The sequence below is a fragment of the Desmodus rotundus genome, chromosome 3 (assembly GCF_022682495.2).
Source record: "Desmodus rotundus isolate HL8 chromosome 3, HLdesRot8A.1, whole genome shotgun sequence".
Taxonomy (NCBI): domain Eukaryota; kingdom Metazoa; phylum Chordata; class Mammalia; order Chiroptera; family Phyllostomidae; genus Desmodus; species Desmodus rotundus.
In genome coordinates, this window is record NC_071389.1 from 170,225,763 (window position 1) to 170,246,974 (window position 21,212).

The 21,212-nt window shown below is 33.0% G+C and overlaps 1 protein-coding gene across 1 annotated transcript in view; it reads right to left on the minus strand.

Moving 5' to 3' along the window:
* The window catches only part of ETNK1 (ethanolamine kinase 1), a 103,629-nt gene that overhangs the window by 8,306 nt on the left and 74,111 nt on the right, over positions 1-21,212 (minus strand). The window contains exons 7-10 of the mRNA XM_024575895.3: positions 19,485-19,625; positions 15,879-16,021; positions 6,322-6,405; positions 4,405-4,565 (exon numbers count right to left, since the gene is read on the minus strand). Coding sequence (XP_024431663.1) covers positions 4,405-4,565; positions 6,322-6,405; positions 15,879-16,021; positions 19,485-19,625 — 529 coding nt within the window. The remainder of the gene's footprint in view (positions 1-4,404; positions 4,566-6,321; positions 6,406-15,878; positions 16,022-19,484; positions 19,626-21,212) is intronic.

The following is a 21,212-nucleotide window of genomic DNA, read 5'->3' on the forward strand; positions in this document are numbered from 1 at the left end:
AGAATGAAGTTTGTCCCCATATACAAAAATTATCTAAAAATGGATCAAACACCTAAATATAAGACCTAAAACAAATTACATGGAAAACACTGGTACTAAACTTACAGACCTTGGTCTTGGAAAAGATTTTATGAATTTGACCCCAAAGGCAAGGGAAGTAAAGACAAAAATACATGAATGGGACTGTATGTTTCTGCACAGCAAAACAAATAGCCAACAACAAAAAAGCAACCAACTGACTAGAACAAGATATTTGCAAACAGCAGCCCTGAGAAAAGGTTAGTATCTAAAATATACAAAAAAACGCATACAACTCAACACCAAACAAACAAACAATCCAATTTAAAAATGGCAGAGGACTTGAACAGACACTTCTTCCACAAAGATGTATGAGGGGGGACCCCCAAAAACCAGAATTATCTCCTGGAGGGCAGGTCCCTTGTAGTACAGGTTTCCCCCACTAGCTGAGTGTTCTGGGAACCCATTTGTATGAGTGAACCAGCTGGCGTGAGAGGCTGCATTTGGCTTGAATGAATTTTTTTTTTGAGGACTCTTTCAATGCCTTTGCCCATTTCATGATGGGTGGTTTATAAGTACACCTACCCACACCTCACTGAGTGCTCAGCAGTTTTTGAACAGAAATGGCATGACCCTGTATTTACCCTCCCTATTCATCCAATCTGGCCCCAACCAACTAATTTTTGTTTCCCTGGATGAAAATGTCCTCAAAGGGAAATGTTTTGCTGATATGCAAGAGGTAAAACAAGAAACAACAGAAGCACTAAAAGGCATCACAACCGAGAGTTCAAAAATTGTTTGGGGCAGTGGAAAACATGTCTCAGTAGTTATACTGTTTCAAATGGAGAGTCCTTTGAAGGTGACTGAACATATAACATGTATTCTTAACATATAAGAATAAATACACAATTTTTTACAAATAAATTGCAGGTTTTTTTGGGTCCTCCCTCATACAATGACCAACTGATATATGAAAAGATGCTCAACTTCACTAGCTATTAGGGAAATGCAAACCAAAACTACAATGAGCTACCACCTCACCTCACACCTGTCAGAATGGCTATTATCAACAAGACAAGTAATAACAAGTATTGGAGAGGTTGTAGAGAAAAAGGAACCCTTATCACTGATGGTGGGAATATGAACTGGTACAGCCACTATGGAAAACTAGATAGAGGTTCCTCAAAAAATTAAGAATAAAGTTAGCATATGATCCAGCAATCCCTCTTCGGGTACTTACCTGAAAAATTTGAAAACACTTATTTGCAAAGATATATGCACCCCTATGTCACAGTAGCATTATTCATGGTGGCCAAGACACGGAAACAACCAAAGTGTCCTTCGATAGATGACTGGATAAAGAAGATGTGGTACATCTGTACAATGGAATACTACTCAGCCATAAGAAAAGATGAAATATTGCCATTTGCAACAACACGGATAAACTTTGAGATTATCATGCTAAGCGAAGTAAGTCGGAGAGAAGAACCATATTTCATTCATTCATATGTGGGATATAAAACTGAAAGCAACAAATTAACAAACAAGAAAAACAACCCCCCCCCCCGACAACAGTATGGTGGTTACCAGAGGGAAGGGAGAAGTAGGGGTTGTAAAGGGTAAAGAAGATCACATATATGGTGATAAAAGATCATGTGACTTTGGGTGATGTGCACACTATGCAATACACAGATCATGTATCACAGGACTATACATTTGAAACCTAGATAATCTTATTAACCAATGTCACCCCAATAACTTTAATAAAAAGTATGTTGCTAATAAAAATCTTTATTTAAAATATACGATTGCACTTCATTATACTATATCGCAGGATGTAAAACTTCCCATCAATACAAGTATAAAAAAGAATACACAATGTAGTAAGGAATAAACAGCTAAAGTCATATGCATGGAAAACATACTGGTTTAGAAGAAAAGGGCTAGGCTCTGGAGTCAAACTGCAAAAATTACTAGCTGTGTGGCTTTGAACAATTTAACTTCTCTGTACCTTTGTTTCCTTATGTATAAAATGCAAGTGTGATATTATACTTTACAATAAGAAATATATATTACAAGAAATATATATACCTTATTATAAGAAATATATCATCTACTGTTCCTATCTCATAGCATACCAAAATCCTCAAGGTTTCCTGAACATAAGTGAAATGTGAGCATCTTCACTTATAATATTTGGTCTTTTGTCACAGGTTGCTGAATAATTCTGAAGCCACAGAAGTGAAAGGAGTATCTTGTAACTCATAACAAGCCCTTTATAATCACATCTAAGTTTATGATAATGAGGTGACTTCTGGCAAGCCCCTAAGAATGAGTGCTGGTTGCCAGGGGAACCTACCAAGTGATTAGACGATTGAAACTTTTAGCCCCACCGGGGCAGGGGGAGGGGGGGCTAAACCTTTAACCTTCAGAGGGGGGAAAAAGGGACTGTAGACGAGTTCAATCATCAATGACCAAGGACTTAATGTTGCTTATGTAATGGAGCCTTTGTAGAAAGCCCAAAGGAGGGGGTTGGAGGAGCTTCCAGGTTGATGAACACAGACACACTGGGAGGTTGGTGCACCTCAAACTCCAGGGGAACAGAAGTTCCTGCATTCAGGACCCTTCTGGACCTTGCAGCATGTACCTCTTAATCTAGCTATTCTTACATATCTTTTATATCATCCTTCATAATAAACTGGTAAGCATATATAAATGTTTCTCAGTTCTGTTAGGCACTTTAACAAATTAATCAAACCAAAGGAGGGAGCTGTGGAATTTACAGACAGTAGGCAAGAATGTTTGCTGCACATTTCATAAATATAATTTTTTTTAAAGAATCAGGTTTTCTTCCAATACTAATTTGTTAAGAATTTTAAATAGGAACAGGTATTAATCTAAAAACAGGTATTTTTACATTTTATCTGCCCTTCTAAATGATAAGCACTTTGAAGGAATGCATTATTTTTTAGTCTTTTTTTAAGCCTCCAATCTATCAGACCTAGAATAACAGTAAGTAGTGGAAATCTGATTAATGAAAACCTATAAAAACCACTTGATACTCCAACCAGAAGTAACTGTTTTTCTCTCCCTCTCTCTCACACACACACATGCATGCACACACACGCACACATCTCCCCACAGTATCCAAACAAAGATGTTAAATATCATCAAAAGTTTGCAAGGGAATACAAGTTAGCACTCTAATAATAAACAGTGGGACTGCTGACCAAGAATTTATAAGCTATATGAACTTTATGTGGAACTTAATAAACTCAATGATTTAGGAGTAATTTAATTTCTTCAAATAGGTGTATGTAAAAAAATACAGACTATAGTAATAATAATAATATTCCTATTAATATAGAAATTGGCTAAATAAAAGTACTAGGTTGATTCTGAAGTTCATTAAATGAGCTCATGAGAAACACTGTATTCTCGACTTTGAGACTATGCTTAAATAGGCAGCAGGCATCCTAGGACCAGCTGAAGAGCATGCCATTAATTTAGCAAACAGTGCTACTGAAAACTGATCCACAACAGCAGGTAAAGTCCCATTTCAGCACACTCTCTTACTTGAGATGTATTCTGAATGGCTCTGGGGAAATGCTGCTCTTAAGACAATGGAAGCAATGCATGTGTGAGACGCCAACAGCATCTATTTGTACAGAATACACAGAAAATTCCTCATATCAAGTCTACAGAAATATATTAAAACTAAAAAGAAGTAACTAAAATAACTTCAACCTAGTACTCAATTTAATTGTGTAACATCTTATCTGAAAGCGGAATCTTATGGACTACATAATACTAAAAAAAAATTAAATCAACTAGTTTAAGAAGTGGGTCTTTAAAAGAATAAGGCATTAACACATCAAAGAAACCAGAAAAAATTACTTATCAGAAGAAGGTCAAGAACACAAAATACTGGGTAGGTTTTGAAAACATAATTTTACTGGTTCTTCCAATATACTTTTCTTATATTAACATTAAGATGTAATATATTCTGGAAAACCTCATTTCCCATAAATCTGTCCTTGATTATGCTTTTCATAACATAAAGAAAGAGAATACATATAATATTAAAAACCTGCTTTACAATTAATCCTAACTCTAACCGGAATCCATTCATTAAACAAATAATTACTGAGCACCTACCATGTGGCCAGGCACTGTTGTTCTAGGGGTTAAAAATTATAGTTTTGAGTGAAAAAAAATCTTTGTCCTCAAAAATATTATAATGGAAGAATTGTAAACTACTGTATTTTGTCATTATTTTGAACAAGAATTCACAAAATTCAAAATGGGAAACTGTTTCCTAAGATGAAAATTTAAAAGGTTTTGAAATCATATGAAGGTTCTTCTGTTGTTTACACTTAAACTTACCAATGCAAACTGATTGACTTGAATGAAGAGTATTTCTACCTCCTTTTCAGTAACTTCAGTCCCAAAGCCTTTATATTCTTTGTAGGCTTCAAGGTAAGAACGCAGCCACTGGCTCTGTAGTTCTCTACCTGGATAGAGACTATAGTCTACGTCACTCACACCTAAAGTGAAAAAAAAAAACGCATTCTCTTATGAATACTTTGATAATTCCTATCATCTACATAATTTTCAGAAAAAATTAAAACATTTGGCTGAAATACTAGATTTAATTGCCACTTATTAAAATAAGCCAAACAATCATGTATCACAACTTAAATCTGAATGCACAATACGGTTGATCACCATAATCAATTCTCATTGCTTCAATTTTTTCTCAAAGTGTGAAGCTAAAACTACTTGCATCAGAAGCATCAAATCTTCATTTTAATAAACAGCCCAGAAGATTCTTGTGCACAATAACATTTACAGCATTTCTTAGAACTATGGCTTTAAAATGTTCCTGACGATGACTCAGAGTAAGAAATACATTTTATAATGAAACCTTACACACACATCTGATATTGAGTTTCACAAACCACTATTTACCCTAACTATACCTTCCAACTCTGATATTTTCTAGTTCTTTTCTGGCCATTGCTTTAAAATAATTACCCCACAGATTTGATTTCGTCATCTGCAGTTCGCAAAAGCTAACCCAGAAGATAAAAGTTCATACTATTTTGCCTAGCATTCAAGGTTCTTCTTAAGTTGGTCAAACTTTACTTATCTGGTCTTACAACCGTTTATTCTTCTTCATGAATTTAATATCCTACAAAAATAAGTACACTCACCTTCAAATTTTCTTCCTCCTTCCTGCAGTACCCTCCTTTCACTTGTATCTGCACATGCAAATGCTACCTCTCAACTGTTAGCTTATTTTTTTTCTACATAAAATCATATTAAGATCAGTGGAGTTTCCTCTCATATATACAGCAGTGACTACCTTTAATACTAACATGGTGACACTTAATTATATAAACCGCTGCTTTCCCTTCCTGAAGAGATACGGAAATATGTACAATACATATGTAGAGATATGGCATGTATATAAGCTTAGTGTACAGAAATTACTGAAAACATGTAAACTGAAACTTTTCCACTTTTTTCCCCAGCCTGGTAACCTAAAGTACAAGAAAATACATGAATGCATGCATGTACACAAATACAAATACAAATACAAATTCAGCAATGTAAAATTCCTGCTAGGTGCAAATCATCCAGGGGAATTTCCTATTCTTTAGTTTTACAGCATTTCATGTTTCTGTATATAGTTATAAAATATATTTTAAGTTAATTCCACTTACATTAAAAGACCTAAAATTTTATACCTTTTGGTAGTAATAGATTAATTTTCAGGGGCAAAAATGGCCAGCTTATCAATTATTCACAGCCAAAGGCAAAAAAGAAAAATTTCGCAAGCTTTTTAGTTAACCAACATTCCAAAAGTCCAAGTATACAATGGAAATAGCAAAGGCTTATAAATGAGAAAAAACTGATCAAATCATAGTTCTCTGTATTTTACTGTGACCTTGATAAGTTACTTCTCTCATCTGTATACTGGGAATATTACCTAACTTACAAAATTGTTGTGGGAAAAAAATAAGGTGACATGAGATTTGTAAAGCACCTTGCACTATATTAGGTCTTAATAGAAGCCACGACAATTATTTATTTTCCTTAAGAAATTAAATTAAGGAAGAAGTCCTCTCTGTCCTCTAGTAATAAAAAACAGAGAACAAAGGTCAGGAAGAAGTTATAAAAATGTTGCTCCTATTTTCAGTTTATTTATTTTAAAGAAAAAGAAAGCAATTCTAAAATTCTAAAAGTGTATTATCGAAGTTATAGATGCCATGCCATTATTTAAGCCCTGCATTTTACCTGCAAATTCATTGAAATGATTTCCAATATCATATGCCAGGTAGTTGTATCCAGAATATTCATAATCTATGAACTGTACATTACCTATGTGAGACACAAAAACAAAGACATAAGAAATCATATATAAGACCAGAAAATCCCTAAGCTGTTTGTAATTAAATAGCTTCCAATATTTTGTTATTCATAATCAATGAACTGTACATCACCTATGTGAGACACAAAAACAAAGACATAAAAAAATCATATATAAGATCAGAAAATCCCTAATCTAGCTGTAATTAAATAGTTTCCAATATTTTGTCTCATCGTACTTGCTTGCTTATATGCACTTCTGAGACAATACAGGGTAAGGCTGTGAATTTTATGGCAATGAGCTTTACAAAATTCAAATTATGTATCTTAGTCAACAGCTTCTTTGTGAACACTAATGTCCACTATAAACAAAAAAGTTCGAAATATCGTACAGTCAGTCATTCTCCAATTTCAAACATAAGCAAAATGTCTCTCACCACATGGGGGCATCAGTTACTTAAAAATTAAAGTTTAATTAGAAAAGAACACTATGTTTGGAAATTATGAATAACTAAGCAATTTTAACAAAAAATTAATCTATGATACTTCAACAGTGAATTAACAAGCTGATCTACATATATGCATTAAATATAAGCTCTGAAAGACCTGAATTCTGTGAATCATGTAATGTGCTATTAACACTTGCTGATCAACTCAATATCCCTAATTAAAGAACTTAGTTGCAATCAAACTCTTACATTTCCCTGGAATAGGTTTCTAATGGCATGCCTGAACAGCTAAAGTGGTTGTTTTATCTTGCTTTTTTAAAGCAAAGGTACACTGAGTGCTAAAGAGGATGTTTGGCTCAACAAACATGTATGTTCTATTTTTTTTTTAAGAGAGACAAGAGAAAAAGTTGAGCATCAAAACTGGTCACTGTCTATCTGAGGAATCAAAAACTCGAGGGCTTACAAGGGCCAACAGTTAAAATGGATACATAGACAAGATGGCTGTAAAAATAGTTTCTAAGCTACAACTGTGAAAATGAATAGCATATGCCTAGTTACACTGTCTTTTGAAGACAGATCATACTAAGGCAAAAAACCAAACTACTGGTCTTATACACACTGGTAATTCCAAAAAAAAACATCTTTTGAACTATAATGTCTGTTAGATATATATGTTTAATTTGGGAATGTATGTTAATCATATTTAAACTCAGAAAAACAATTTATGACAAAAAATGTCATGGCAAATGAAGTATTTTACATAAAAGTAATATTTTAATGTAACTGCAATTAACACATAATTCTAAATTTGTAAAATAGTTAAGTCTAGAGTAAAATAAGTGAGAATCATGAAAGTATCAAAGCCCAGTTATTAAAATCTATATGCATATTGACAAAATAAAGATAAGATTTTAAAATGCTGGTAAATACAATAAATTACTGCAATTCAACCACCATAAGTATCATAGTGTTGAATTCACACAAAAAAAATCCCATGGAAAGTCTTAAAGTTAACCAAATTACATCACTAAGTCAGAATGTGTTTTTCTTTTTATTTTCTAGATACCTCTGAGAATAAAAGAGTGAAGACCACCATCATGAGAAAACACTTTGCAGCCATGAAAAAAATTTCACTTTCAGAGATGATTTAATTACCAGGAGAATTACAAATGTTATATGAAAGAAAGATACCAAATAGTAAATGTAGTAATCCAAATGATTAAAATATTATGCTTAAAGAGAGGGAAAAACAAATAATACATAAGTGAAAAAAAGATGAATGGCTTTTGGTTTCATTACCAGTGACAGACAAGTCATTCTTTTTCCCTTATATTTTAAATTCTTTACAAGTAATATTACTTTTAGGAGAAAAAAATGACAGTTTAAAAAGATTAAGATGAATTCTCTAAACAAAACTGTAAATAGACAAAAGACTTAAATACAATTATTTGGGAGATACCTATCCTACTTGGTCACCAAGAAATCAGGATTCAAGACTTACCAAGTTGCACAACTGAACTAAACAAACGGTTTTAATGTAAAAATGTTTTAATTGCAGCTGTTGATTGTTTTAACCCTTAAACATAAATTCTTGTAGAGCTCATATTAACTGTTAACATGCCAATAAAAATACACAGCCCAGTCCTGAAGATACTTTTGCCAAATTTCAATTTTCAAGATTACATTCAGAATTTGGCAACTATAGATAAAATAGCAGGTAAAACATGCCTGCCTGTAGACACAATTCAACTAAATCACAGATCATTCATTTTAACAAAAGTTAAAATCCATTTCGTATGAATGTTTTTTAGCAATGACTTTTTGTAGTAGCATTAATTCATTAAAACTAGCCTTTTGCTTTATATGCTATGTCGAGTTTATAAATAATGAAATTTTAAAAATAAGAAAATGAAGCTAAGAAGATACAGATGAGGCTGTTACCAGGCTCCGTGCATGTGAACAAGTGATGCGACAAACCTCCAGTCAGTGCGTTTAAGAAGCACGGGGTGCGCCGCCACATGGCAGCAACAATGGCATACCTAATCTGTAGCAGATGAAGAAAATTTGGCAAACTCACATTTTACAAGACACAAAGCTTAAAAGGAAAAACTTTTTAAAAAATCTGCATTAACTATTCTTTTTCAAACTTTTGCAAACAAAGTGGAACTCAACCTTAAATTTAATCTTCTGCAACAAAGTAAAATTAAAGATGCCTACTTCCCTTATTTTGGGTGCCAGAAAAATCAAATTACTAAAAATTGCTTTCTAATAACAGAAAGTACTAATTTTTTTTCTTCTGCAAATTTAACTTATGACTTCTAGAATTTCCAGTTATTTAGAGGAACATCCACATCACTATTAATAGTTAATAGTTTATATGGCATGATCATCTTGTTAATTCTTTAAGACATGAATTTTTAATTAGGATTTCAAGGGTGGAAAAAATTAGAATACTCCTTAAAATTTTATACAAAATTTTATATGTATATGCATTTTCTAAGGGAATTCTCAATTCTCCAAATTCTCAAGAGACCCCTGACCTCCAAAAAATAAAGTAGTGCTTTAAAGGCTAAGGCTATGTACTATTTATCTTTATATAATTAGCACACTGACTAGCACATAATAGGTAAAGCATAAGATCAGTGAATAAATATACTCTGAATTTACAAAAGCTACATTTTTCTTTTTATTACTGTATTTCCTGCATACCTTCACAGTAATAAAAGCCACACACTAAGTTAAGTAAATTGTTCAAATCTCAGTAGAACTGAAAATAAGTCAGCCAATTTTTAAACTACTTTAAAACTAAAAAAAAAATTATATTAACTAAGACTATGATTCACATGATATTCACATGGATTCCTTTACTGTGCTGTTAAGGAGAAAGGAATAAAGATAAAAAGTACAATAACCAATACAATACCCTGAGTCTTTCCAACTTACTCTACTTTGTCTGTAGTTTTAGGTAAAGCAGAAAGAGAACATAAAGTATTACCATGATCACACTAATGTTAGCAAAATGCTTTCTCTTACACAGGAAAAAGGAATATTCTCCTCTGGGAAATTATCCCTTCATTCCTCACTCTGCTGTCCAGTAGTAGCCTTCACCATAGCACTCATCGTTCTGAATGTAAATATCTGTTTCATAATCTGACTCCTCCACTACATGGCATATTGCTTTCTGGAAGGGAAGTAGGTCCCTTTCATCTTTCATTATGAAATCCACAGAGCAATACCTAACACACAAGAAGTATTAAAATGCTGGTGGAACAAATGAAGATTTTTCAGAGAATGCTGAGACATATGGTAACACACGTTTAAATGGGGTGTGGGGGTAATAACCGTGAAAAATGACAAAGAACAAAGTGGCATTTTTGACATTCATATTCAAGTATACAAACACACAGTGGGACTGAATATATGCACGAGAAAACCCCATTAAACTAGTAACTATTTTAGGTAACTCTTTTAGCAGTCCTTTTATTACCTGATTTAGGGATATTTTATTTTACGCCAACTATGATCTGAAATACAAGTTAAAACAAGGTTTAACTATCCTTCATAAAAATTCCACCCTAGAAAATATAGATTACCAAATACAAAAATAAATTCGTATTTAATTTTAAAATAAAACCAACCAACAAAGAAACAAAAAACAACCAAAAACCCCTCTTGTAAGTTATTAAAATGTCAGTAAAACAACAACAATGCCTTTTCATGAATAACAGAGTGGGTAAGATTTAGATCCAATCAAGTGACGGCAAATGGCAACTCGCCCATTTTCCATTTATACTGTGCAAAACTCTAAAGAAAAACCTGGTTTATGTTATAATTCCCAGAAAAGTCTTTTTCTTTCAGTCATTTATATTTCCTTAAATAGCTGTAACTCAGCTGCTTGTATTTTGCAGACACAGAAAATAATCAATGGTTGCCATTACCGAAACTTAAAGTTACATATTAATCTTTATATGAAGAAATGGGGAGTGGAATAAAAATGAAAAAGCCTCCAATAAACAATGGCAGAGCATCAAGACATGAGGCAATGGTCTAAAAAACTTTAGCAATTACTTCTAACATGTAAGCAGCTAAAGGATTAGTAGAAATTAGAATATTAGATTTGAAATCAGGCAATAAGCAGCATTACAATTTGTTCTACTTCATATAAATCCTTTTTTAAATTAATTATTAATTTAAAAGATAACTGGTAAGTCTTACAGTTAAGGAGTAAGAACTGCTGCTTTTGATTTTCTTATTATGTAACAAATCCTATCACCGTATCATTGAATATTCTTTTCTTACCTTTTTAAGATGTCATTGTCTCTGAAGGCGAAAAATGGGCTGCTGTTTAAAAACCACCTAAATTTTGGGGCTAACGTTTCAAAAGTTCTTGACAGCTACCATCAACTGCAGAAAGGAAGCTCTCTCTTCTCCCATACTCCTGAGTCCTGTCAACTGACATGGTGAGAAGAGGCAGTGGCAGTATTTCTTCCTGTGATGCCTACCTTTCCTTTCACATTCACTGGTGAAGATGCCTATAAACTTCAGGGTTCTCAGAGTCTTCATGTGTATGTCTATATGAATGTGTACTCATAGCCCTGGCTTGTGTAGTTCAGTGGATCGAGTGTGGCCTGTGAACCATAAGGTGGCCAGTTCAATTCCCAGTCAGGGCACATGCCTGGGTTGCAGGCGAGGTTCCTGGTTGGGTGTGTGTGAGAGGCAACAGTTTCTCACACAACGATGTTTCTCTCCCTGTCTGTCTCCTTCCCTTCCCCTCTTTCTAAAAATAAATAAATAAAATCTTTTTTTTAAAGAATATGTACTTATATATACACACACATACATATATGCATTTTTAAACTTTAATCACTCAAGGTACAGTTAAGACAGTTGTGCTTAAAAACAAACTGAACTGGCATTTCACACTTACGAGTCATAATTCCTAGGTATAGGACATAGGAATTGTCCTATGGCTTACAATAACCATTTTCACTTTTTCAGAATCAGATACATTTTGTAAAACACATCCCAGAAACAAAATACAGGGGTTGGCAAACTATGTACACTGAGGCCAAATCAAGCCAGCCCACTGCCTGCTCTTTAAATAAAGTTTTTTGGAACACACACACACATTTATATATTATCTAGGGCTGCTTGGGCTACAACACAAAGCTACACAGTTGTTGCAACAGAGACTATAGTATGGAAAGCAAGGCCTAAAATATATACTATCTAGCATCTTACAGAAAAAGTTTGCCAACCCCAATTATAGTATAAACAGCTGTAACTGAAAGCTGCCAAGTACCTCAGTGTTATACACTTTATAAGCATGATAAAGTCTTGCCAGGAACCATCCATCAGAAGTAGGTTTTATCTAAAAAGAATATAAAGCAAACTAAAGTTCTAGACTATCAACAATACAAGTACTTCAGGGAACTCTGTTAAACATGCAGATACTTAAGCCCATCCATAGAAATTCTTATTCATTGGTCTTGGATTTTTGTCCAGTTACCTAGGTGATTCTGGCACAGAATCAAATATAAACAATTAAAAAATAAAATGACATTTCTAATGCCACCTACTTCCATATGTGACTGAGCAGAAATTTGAACCCAAGTGTGCTTAGTTCCAAAAATCTATATTCCTTTTTGACTTCTCTTAGTTATAACTAAGCTTAAATATATCCACTTTTAAGAGTTAACATGAAGATTTTTTAAACTTAGTTAACAAACAAAATCTAATTTATTATGGTTGAAAAATACATGCAGGGATGTCAAAATGATACAGGATAAATTCATGAAGTTTAACTAAAATTTACACTTTTGAGATATAAAGGATCTAAAACATACTACAGAGATACACTGAGCTTCATGTCAAGGCTTACTTATTATTTTTATATATTGATATCTCATAGGTGGGTATGAAATGGTGAAGCCCTGAGCTCAAATTACTGGGTTGGCCAAAAAGTTCATTTGTTTTTTTTTTTCTGTAAGATGGCTCTAGTAGTGCTTAGCTGTCTTTAATTGCATTCGAAATAATTTTGTTTGATTGTATTATGACAACTGTCATGTCAGCATGCATTTAAAAAAAATAATAAAATTGGTGCATTTTTGAGCAGTCATTTTAATATTGAAAACAGAAGAAAATATGCAACATTTTTGGCATATTATGCTTTATTATTTCAAGAAATGTGAAAACGCAATTGAAATGCAAAAAAAGATTAGTGCAGTGGGTGGAGAAGGTGCTGTGACTGATCGAACATGTCAGAAGTGATTTGCAAAGTTTTGTGCTGGAGACTTCTCACTGGACGATGCTCCATGGTCAGGGAGACCAGTTGAAGTTGATAGTGATCAAATTGAAACATTAATTGAGAACAATCAACATTAAACCACACAGGAGATAGACAACAAACTCAAAATATCCAAATCAATAAAATTATTAGTGAAAATGAAAAATGTCTTTTATTTTACAGAAAAAAAATGGACTTTTAGCCAACCCAATACATTAAAAGTTTAAAAAGTAATAAATCAAGCTTGTTTTGAGTATAATATGCAGTTTTTATTTATTATATATACAAATTATTTTAATCCCAAAAGACTTAATACTTGGCTTTTAGATGCTATACAAGGTAACTAATTAAGGAAAAGAACTTTGTGATACATTTCTCATTTCAATGATTCTCCTTCAGATCGAAGCTCTAAGTATAACACTAATGCTAAGCTACAGTCTCTTTTGTTTTTTGCTATTAAACTTACTAAATTAATAGAATTTATACTTTTTTAAAAAGCCTGAGGCATGGTACCAGATCCTTCTAAAGACAAACATGTTATACAGTCATAATACTTCAAAACCACTAGTTCCTAATTTAAAATAGAATAAAATAATTAACAGAAAAAAACTATTAGCCACACTTTCAGGAGTTTTAGATTTTACTTAAACAAGATTCCAACCCCATTTTCTTAATGATTATCAACTAATCACAGAATTTATTTATTTTTTAATGGATGCCATAGAGTCCACACTAGCCTTTCTAACAAACACTATAAAACCACTGGTAAGTAAAAATAATAGAACATCTCTATAACAAACATAACCACAAAGACAATAAACAAATGGTATATAGCAGACATCTATGAAGGAGAGTAAACTCTAAAATATATACTAAAATAATTACATTTGTTAAACTTGGAAATTTATTCTTCTGTGTAAGGAAAATATTAGACATAAAAGTATGATTTAGGTAACTCTTGGTAATATAACAAATGACAACCTTGAATTCCTAAAGCCAAACTGAAGCATAAATATTTCATTTCAAAACAGGAGAAGTTTTCATATCACTGATCAACAGTTTAGATAGGGAGCTGGTAAAATTAAAACATAAAAATATACTTTTTAATACCTAAGAGAAAGTAATCTGATTTTTTTGGTCCCTTCTGTTTTACTTTTATAAACAAGTTTGTTCTATGAAATGAACATGCAAAAGAAAAAAAGTATGAAAAGTTAAAATTATATCCAAAGGAAATAGACTCTCTTTGATTAACTTGCAGTTAAAAATAAAGCTGAGTGTCCACTTCAAATGTAAGATGAAGTCCCTCACCTGAAATTTCATTATATAAAATAATGTGATATTCGGTCTTGTTAATACATTGCTTTAATGCATAACTAACACTCTTGTCTCACAAATGGCATTGAGATTTGGTTACTAGTATATAATGTAGTACATATATACTAGGACGATTATATATAATAAATGGATAATAAAATATTAAAGGACACTGTCAAGTATTTAATGTTTAAGGGTATTCCTGAAGTTTTAAAAAATTAATTTCACACAAAAACATCCAGATATTCAAAGTTAAGATGTTAGCTCAGTATATTTTTAAATAAGGGAATCTCTAATCCACATTAAAATATCAAATATGGAAGGCACTCAAATCTGTTTTTGAAAATAGCTGCCTCAGGCTACCACCCTTGACAGTGTTCTTTACTTGGTTTTCTTCAAGTTAAAGCGCTAGTTACAAAAAGTAATCACCTTTGGGTTGCATAGTCTCGACTCACAATGTATTAAGAATGGTCACGAATAGTAATGTAATATAATTATGGCCATTTAATCAGAATTCTTGGCTTTAGTATCTTCACGACAGCACACTTTTGATTCAAAACGATCTCCCAACTATAATGATTATCTCCTAAACTGATTTCCTATAAAATGCATTAGCTTCGTAGTCTCAGACCGACTTTTGAAAACTAATCCTTTGACCAAAATTGTATTTTTAAATTTCAATTTAGTACTGAGGGACATCTGTTGTTTAGCAACCAAACCTCAAACCAATTTATCCAATAATAATAATGAAGTGTTTCTTAAATATGAAAATTTAGAGAATTTGAATACAGAAAGACATAAACAATCACAGAAAACATTTCACCAAAAGTTTCACTGTCTACCTCAAAATGTTAAAACTGTTTTTACCAGATTTCTTGATTATTACCTTAGTAGATATAAATTTCAGCACCTATAAATAACATTTCCTCCATCTGTGGCTCTCTCCTTAGCATCAAACTACCTAAAACAAATCAGTGTAGTAAACAGGTAACAGAAAACCTGGAGACATATTTGTTTCTAATACTGTTATCCTTTCTAACACTGAGAAAGTTTCTATATTTATAAAGCAGTGAAAAGTCAATTGGTATTTCAATAGCCCCCATTATAAGCAGGTGTATTTTCAAACCATGAATTGTCAAGTAGGTTGCACAGTTATATTTATAAACAAAGTCATTTTTATCATTTTTCATTTAAAACTTGCTTAACAGGAACCAATTTGTTTTATTAATCCAATTCTAAGAAACATTTATACAAATATACAGGGAATATATATACCTACTTTAGCACAGCTACCATGACTTAATAACCTAAAAATTTTTTAAAGACTTTATGCATGTTTTCAAACTTTGCATTTGATTTAAATTTGATACAAAGATCAAAAGACCATTAAGAATATCAAAGAAATCATCTACTTACTGCTAAGGTCAAATACCTACCTTGTTTCTCATTGTAGATTATATTCTTACACAGTAGGTCATTATGGCAAAGCACAACAGGTGAGCCCAGGTTGGAAAGAATCTCCTTCATCCAAGTCATTTCTTCCTGAAGAATCTGAGAGCTTGGGATATCGCTTAGGAACCTTTTAGTTTTAAAAGAAGAGTTTTATCTTGTTTAGATCAATGATATTTTTTTCAAGTTTGATTAAGGATTAATATCTAAGTTAAGAAGTTCTTTTCACTCAATTGCAGAGTTCTGAATTAAAACAAGCCAATTATTCCAAAAGCTGGAATAAAGAAAACTTTTACAATAAACTTAAATATGAATAAAAAGAAACTGAGCAATAGTTGAAATATAGAACAGAAAGGTAAAAAATATATCACTATAAAATTGAAGGAGAACGTAATATATAGAGCTAATAGCTAACACTAAGCAGTATTCTAAATGTTCTACATATATCTCCATTTTACAGAAGGGAAAACCAAGACACAAAAGAGTTTAATAAAAAGAGGTTAAAGTATATTACTTAAAGTTACAAAGACAATCCATTAAAGAACCAGAACATCTATTTCAAGTTTGGAAGGGTGAATGAATCAGCTACATTCACATTTCAAAGCCACTAGATATTATCATCACTATACTGACCCATATTATTACATGATAATCATGTAATTATTTTATTATCATATGACAATCATGTTGCAGAATTCTTCTATTATCTGACATAGAAATTGCCTCAGAATAGTCAGACTGGGAAGGGTGAGAGGTAGTGTGGCAAGCTGGCATATATTCTCTACCTTATATTCTTTATTATGCTATATTTGTATTAATTTGATAAAAATGAAGCAAAAATAGGGTGCCACCACAAATTCCTCAATAATACCATCAGGCTTACAAAATTACTGTTTACTCTTTCTCTGCTTTCCTTTATACTGTAAGCCAAGTTCTCTTTATTCCTTCTCTAGTTCTTTTAAATTACTCCTTATTTTTCCATTTTACAATATAATAATGATTCTGTACACTGAATTTACTTTAATAAATTTGCTTATTCAGGTGGCCTATATTTTTCTCACTACTGCTTTCTCATCTATACAAGTTTTCAAAAGTAATCCTTATAGATTCTTTTTAAAATGCTTAACATTTCAAAAATCTATGTTAAAAGTAGAGTTAAATGGAAAGAGAATTTGAAGGATTATGAATATGATCATTACAATCATGTACAAACAAAAAAGTAATTGTTTTTTAATGTTCTAGTTGTATATTTTTTATTGGGGCAGGATGCTTTCACTCTTTATTAATCAATGAGCATCTCCAGCATTTCCAAAGTATCACTGACATCAAGAATTCAAAGCATACCTAAAAGAGACTAGGAAATATAACCTAAAATCTATCCTAAATAACCTTGTTTGAATAATAGTAATTTTTAAAATAGCTAACATTTACTTAGCACATAAACGGTCAGTCAGACACTGTTCTAACTACTTTCTATATATTAACTCAATTAATCCTCACAAAACCCCTCAAAGGTAAATGTACTACTGATTGTTTCCATTTTACAGATGAAGAAATAGGTAACTAGCCCAAGGTTAAAAAACAGAAATGTTTAAGGGAACCCAAGTACACTGTTGGTGAGAATGCAGACTGGTGCAGCCACTGTGGAAAACAGTATGGAATTTCCTCAAAAAACTAAAAATGGAACTGCCTTTTGACTCAGCAATTCCACTGCTGGGATTATACCCTAAGAATCCTGAAACACCAATTCAGAAGAACCTATGAACCCCAATGTTCATAGCAGCACAATTTACAATAGCCAAGTGCTGGAAGCAACCTAAGTGCCCATCAGTAAATGAGTGGATCAAAAAACTATGGTATTAGGAACTACTATAAAGGACACATGGACAAAATCAAGGGGGAAGGTGGGGGAGGGAGGGGGGTTCGGCTGGGGTGGGGTAGAGGGATGGGGAGAAAATGCATACAACTGTAATTGAATAATAAAAAAATAATAAAAAAACTATGGTATTTTACACATTGGAATACTACACAGTAGAAAGAAAGAAGGAGCTCCTACCCCTTGCAACAGTATGGATGGAACTGGAGAGCATTATGCTAAATGAAATAAGCCAGGCGGTGAAAGACAAATATCATGATCTCACCTATAAGTGGAACCTAATCAACAAACAAACAAGTGAGCAAAACAGAATCGGAGACATGGAAATAGAGAATGAACTGAAAGTAACCGGGGGGTGGGGATGGGGGTGTGGGTGGTGACAGGGGAAAAAAGGGGAAGGGTCAAGGAACATGTATAAAGGACCCAGAGACAACATCAATGAGGGGTAGGATTCAATGGGGGAGACGGGCAGTGGGCAGGGCAGGGGAGAATAATGCAGGAAAAAAGAGGACAACTGTAATTGAACAATTTAAAAAATAATAAAAAATAAAATAAAAAGCAGAGAAGTTAACTGGCAGAACTGAGATTTGATCCCCATGCTATATGGCTCCAGGCTCTTGTGCTCTGAAACTATATAATGCGATATATACTGCCTCTTAACTCTGCTACTATCAAGAAAATCTTGCATTCACCATTGCTATCCACTTCATTATTTTTAAGTGGTCTTCCCCAAAAACCTTTCAATAAAATAGCTATTTCCAAACAGAATTTTCTGTTTTTATGCTGTTACTTCCTCAGTACACAGGACACACTTCCAGACATATCCCAACTAAAGGGGTATAATATCCTACCAAATTAAAAGTTTGACAAAATACCTGAAGATATAAACAGTTACAGAGTGACTCAAACTAATCATTGAAATAATCATACTCAAAACAACACAGCTAATTTTCCCTAATAAATTATTTTTTAAAAAAAGAAAAAAAAAATCTATAGGTCCTACATGTTTCTGTTGTTCTTAAAGACTCCCTAAGTACAAAAACTGAAGTTTTCATGTACATTTCAGATACAAAGAACAAAATAAAATTCCAATTTTTGTATTAATACAGATTCTAAAAGCTGATTTACAAATTGTTTTATATAGAAAATAATGAAATACTAAGTTTGAACAGTCTTACAAAATCTGAGTAAGACTCTAGTAAACAAATGTCCAACTACATGATATGCTACTTCAGCAGTTAGTAACTAGGACAACACAAAGTTTTTCACACTCTGATATCACTATGCTGCCCCAATGTAGACCTCTAGGTCTTTTTAAAACAGCTTTGAACAAAAAGGATTTTTTTAAGTCTCAATGGCCAACTCATACTATGCAGAAACATACCCATTTTTAGTGATCTTTATATTTCATTTACTTGCCAATAAATGTTCTATATTTATTTTTTGGCCCCTTACCTCTACCTACTCCTATACCCCCTGCTTTTTGTAGGGGTTTGTTGTGGGGGGGGGGAGGGGGGGATGAGGGCTCACCTGGGGAAGAGAGACACTTTATTTCTATAGTGACATCTGAGAGTTGAATGAATCATGATTATTTTACTTAAATGCAAAGAGGTAAAGCAAACCAGAATTTATATACAGAAACCTTGTAGTTATCTGAGACCAACTATTTAGAATAAAGCAATGTAAAACATCATTTCAAATGTAAAAGTAATTTTACCTTTTATTAATATCTTCATCTGCAAATCCGGTGGGAATGAGAGAGAAATATTTCCCCATCTTGAGCCACAGATTAGATTTGGGAATCCAACCATTGTGTGCATGGATAGCATGAATTTTAGCAAGCTGGCGTGCTATCAGCCTGTTTAAAAACAAAACAGCAGGAAAAGAAAATGGTAAGCATCATACAGTTCACTGCCTAGCCACAGGTAAACTAAAATGACTAGTACACATTTTTTATAACATAATTTAATCTTTATCATAAATGTGTAAGATTCAAAATAATCTGGCAAGTCACCTCTCACAAGGAGAGGAAAACAACTGCTTATAGAGTATCAGACGGAAGATTAAGCAATTAAATACTGTGTCCAAAAAGGGTTGAATGTCTGAAAGTAGGTGTCCTATTTTGATTACACAATGTTTGGGATCGACAAAACAGTACACAGTAATAAATAATTGCAAGGCACATATTAGACATTAATCACAGAAACATGTAATTACACTAAGTTACTTTAATTTTGAGCCTTTGAGGTTAAAGGGCAAAAAGGGACTAATGTAAAAAGGTAACCAGGGAGATAAATGGGTTCTATGAGTTAATGTCTTTAACTGTGTTAAAGACAAATACTCTGAACAAACATTAGGATTTTATGATGTGAGAATCAATCTTCCTGATGCAACCTCAAAATAGTTTGAAGTTGCATATACTTGTGCCCATACTATGTCTCTGTAGAACCCAGTAGAGCAATGCTGGTAAGAGGAATAAGCATACCAAACAGAAATAAGAAATAAATTACCAAACAGCCTATAAATTAGTAGGTGGAAAAATGACTTAACAGTAATCCACAAACTGAGCAACTTAAAACTGACAAATTTTCAAGATGCTAACAATCTAATATAATACTTCTCAAATTATTTCTAGGACTTACAAATAGTACTATATGAATGAATGCCTGAGGTCCCACCTCAGATCTACTCAATCCCCATCTCTGGGGCTGGCCCTAGCACTCCTCATTTTAAACAAGATCTCTAGGTGATCCCAATCCACTGTAAAGTTTAAGGGCACTAATATAATGCTCTTTAGTTTGGCTATGTACTGAAACCAAATTTTGGAACTTCAAAGAAAAAATAGAACCCTGGGTACTACCCCCGAGGAATTGTATTTGATTGGTCTGAGCATCAATATATTTAAAAGCTTCCCAGATGACTTCAATATGCAAAAACATTTGAGAACCATTCCAACTAAGGCACATAGGGAATCTAACAACCTGTTATTACATAATATAACTATTATAGTTTTATACTACAGTGAATATTCCTATTGACCTAGTTTTTAATAACAAGAGTCCTGATTTTCCTCTGGAGAAACTTCCAGCCCCCTCATTTTTAGGTAATGTGATTCATACAGCATTTATCCTGACTCCTCATCCTACCTGCAACAGTAACTTTAGTAGGAGCAAAATATGACACATGCCCAGAACATTCCATCCTTCAGGCTGCAATAATTGGCTCAGGGCATATCACCCAAGCTAGGCCAGAAGGACTCGATCCCAGAACTTTTGTTGAAGCTTTCTTTGACTTTGGTGAAGCCATTAGAAAAAGAACAATCCCCCACCCCTACAACCTGGGGTGGATTAGGTAAGCCTGCAACTGCTGATCACTGTAATTGCCAGAAAATAAAGTGAACACAGACTTTTAAAAAACAGAGTGATATTACTAATGACACTGTTCT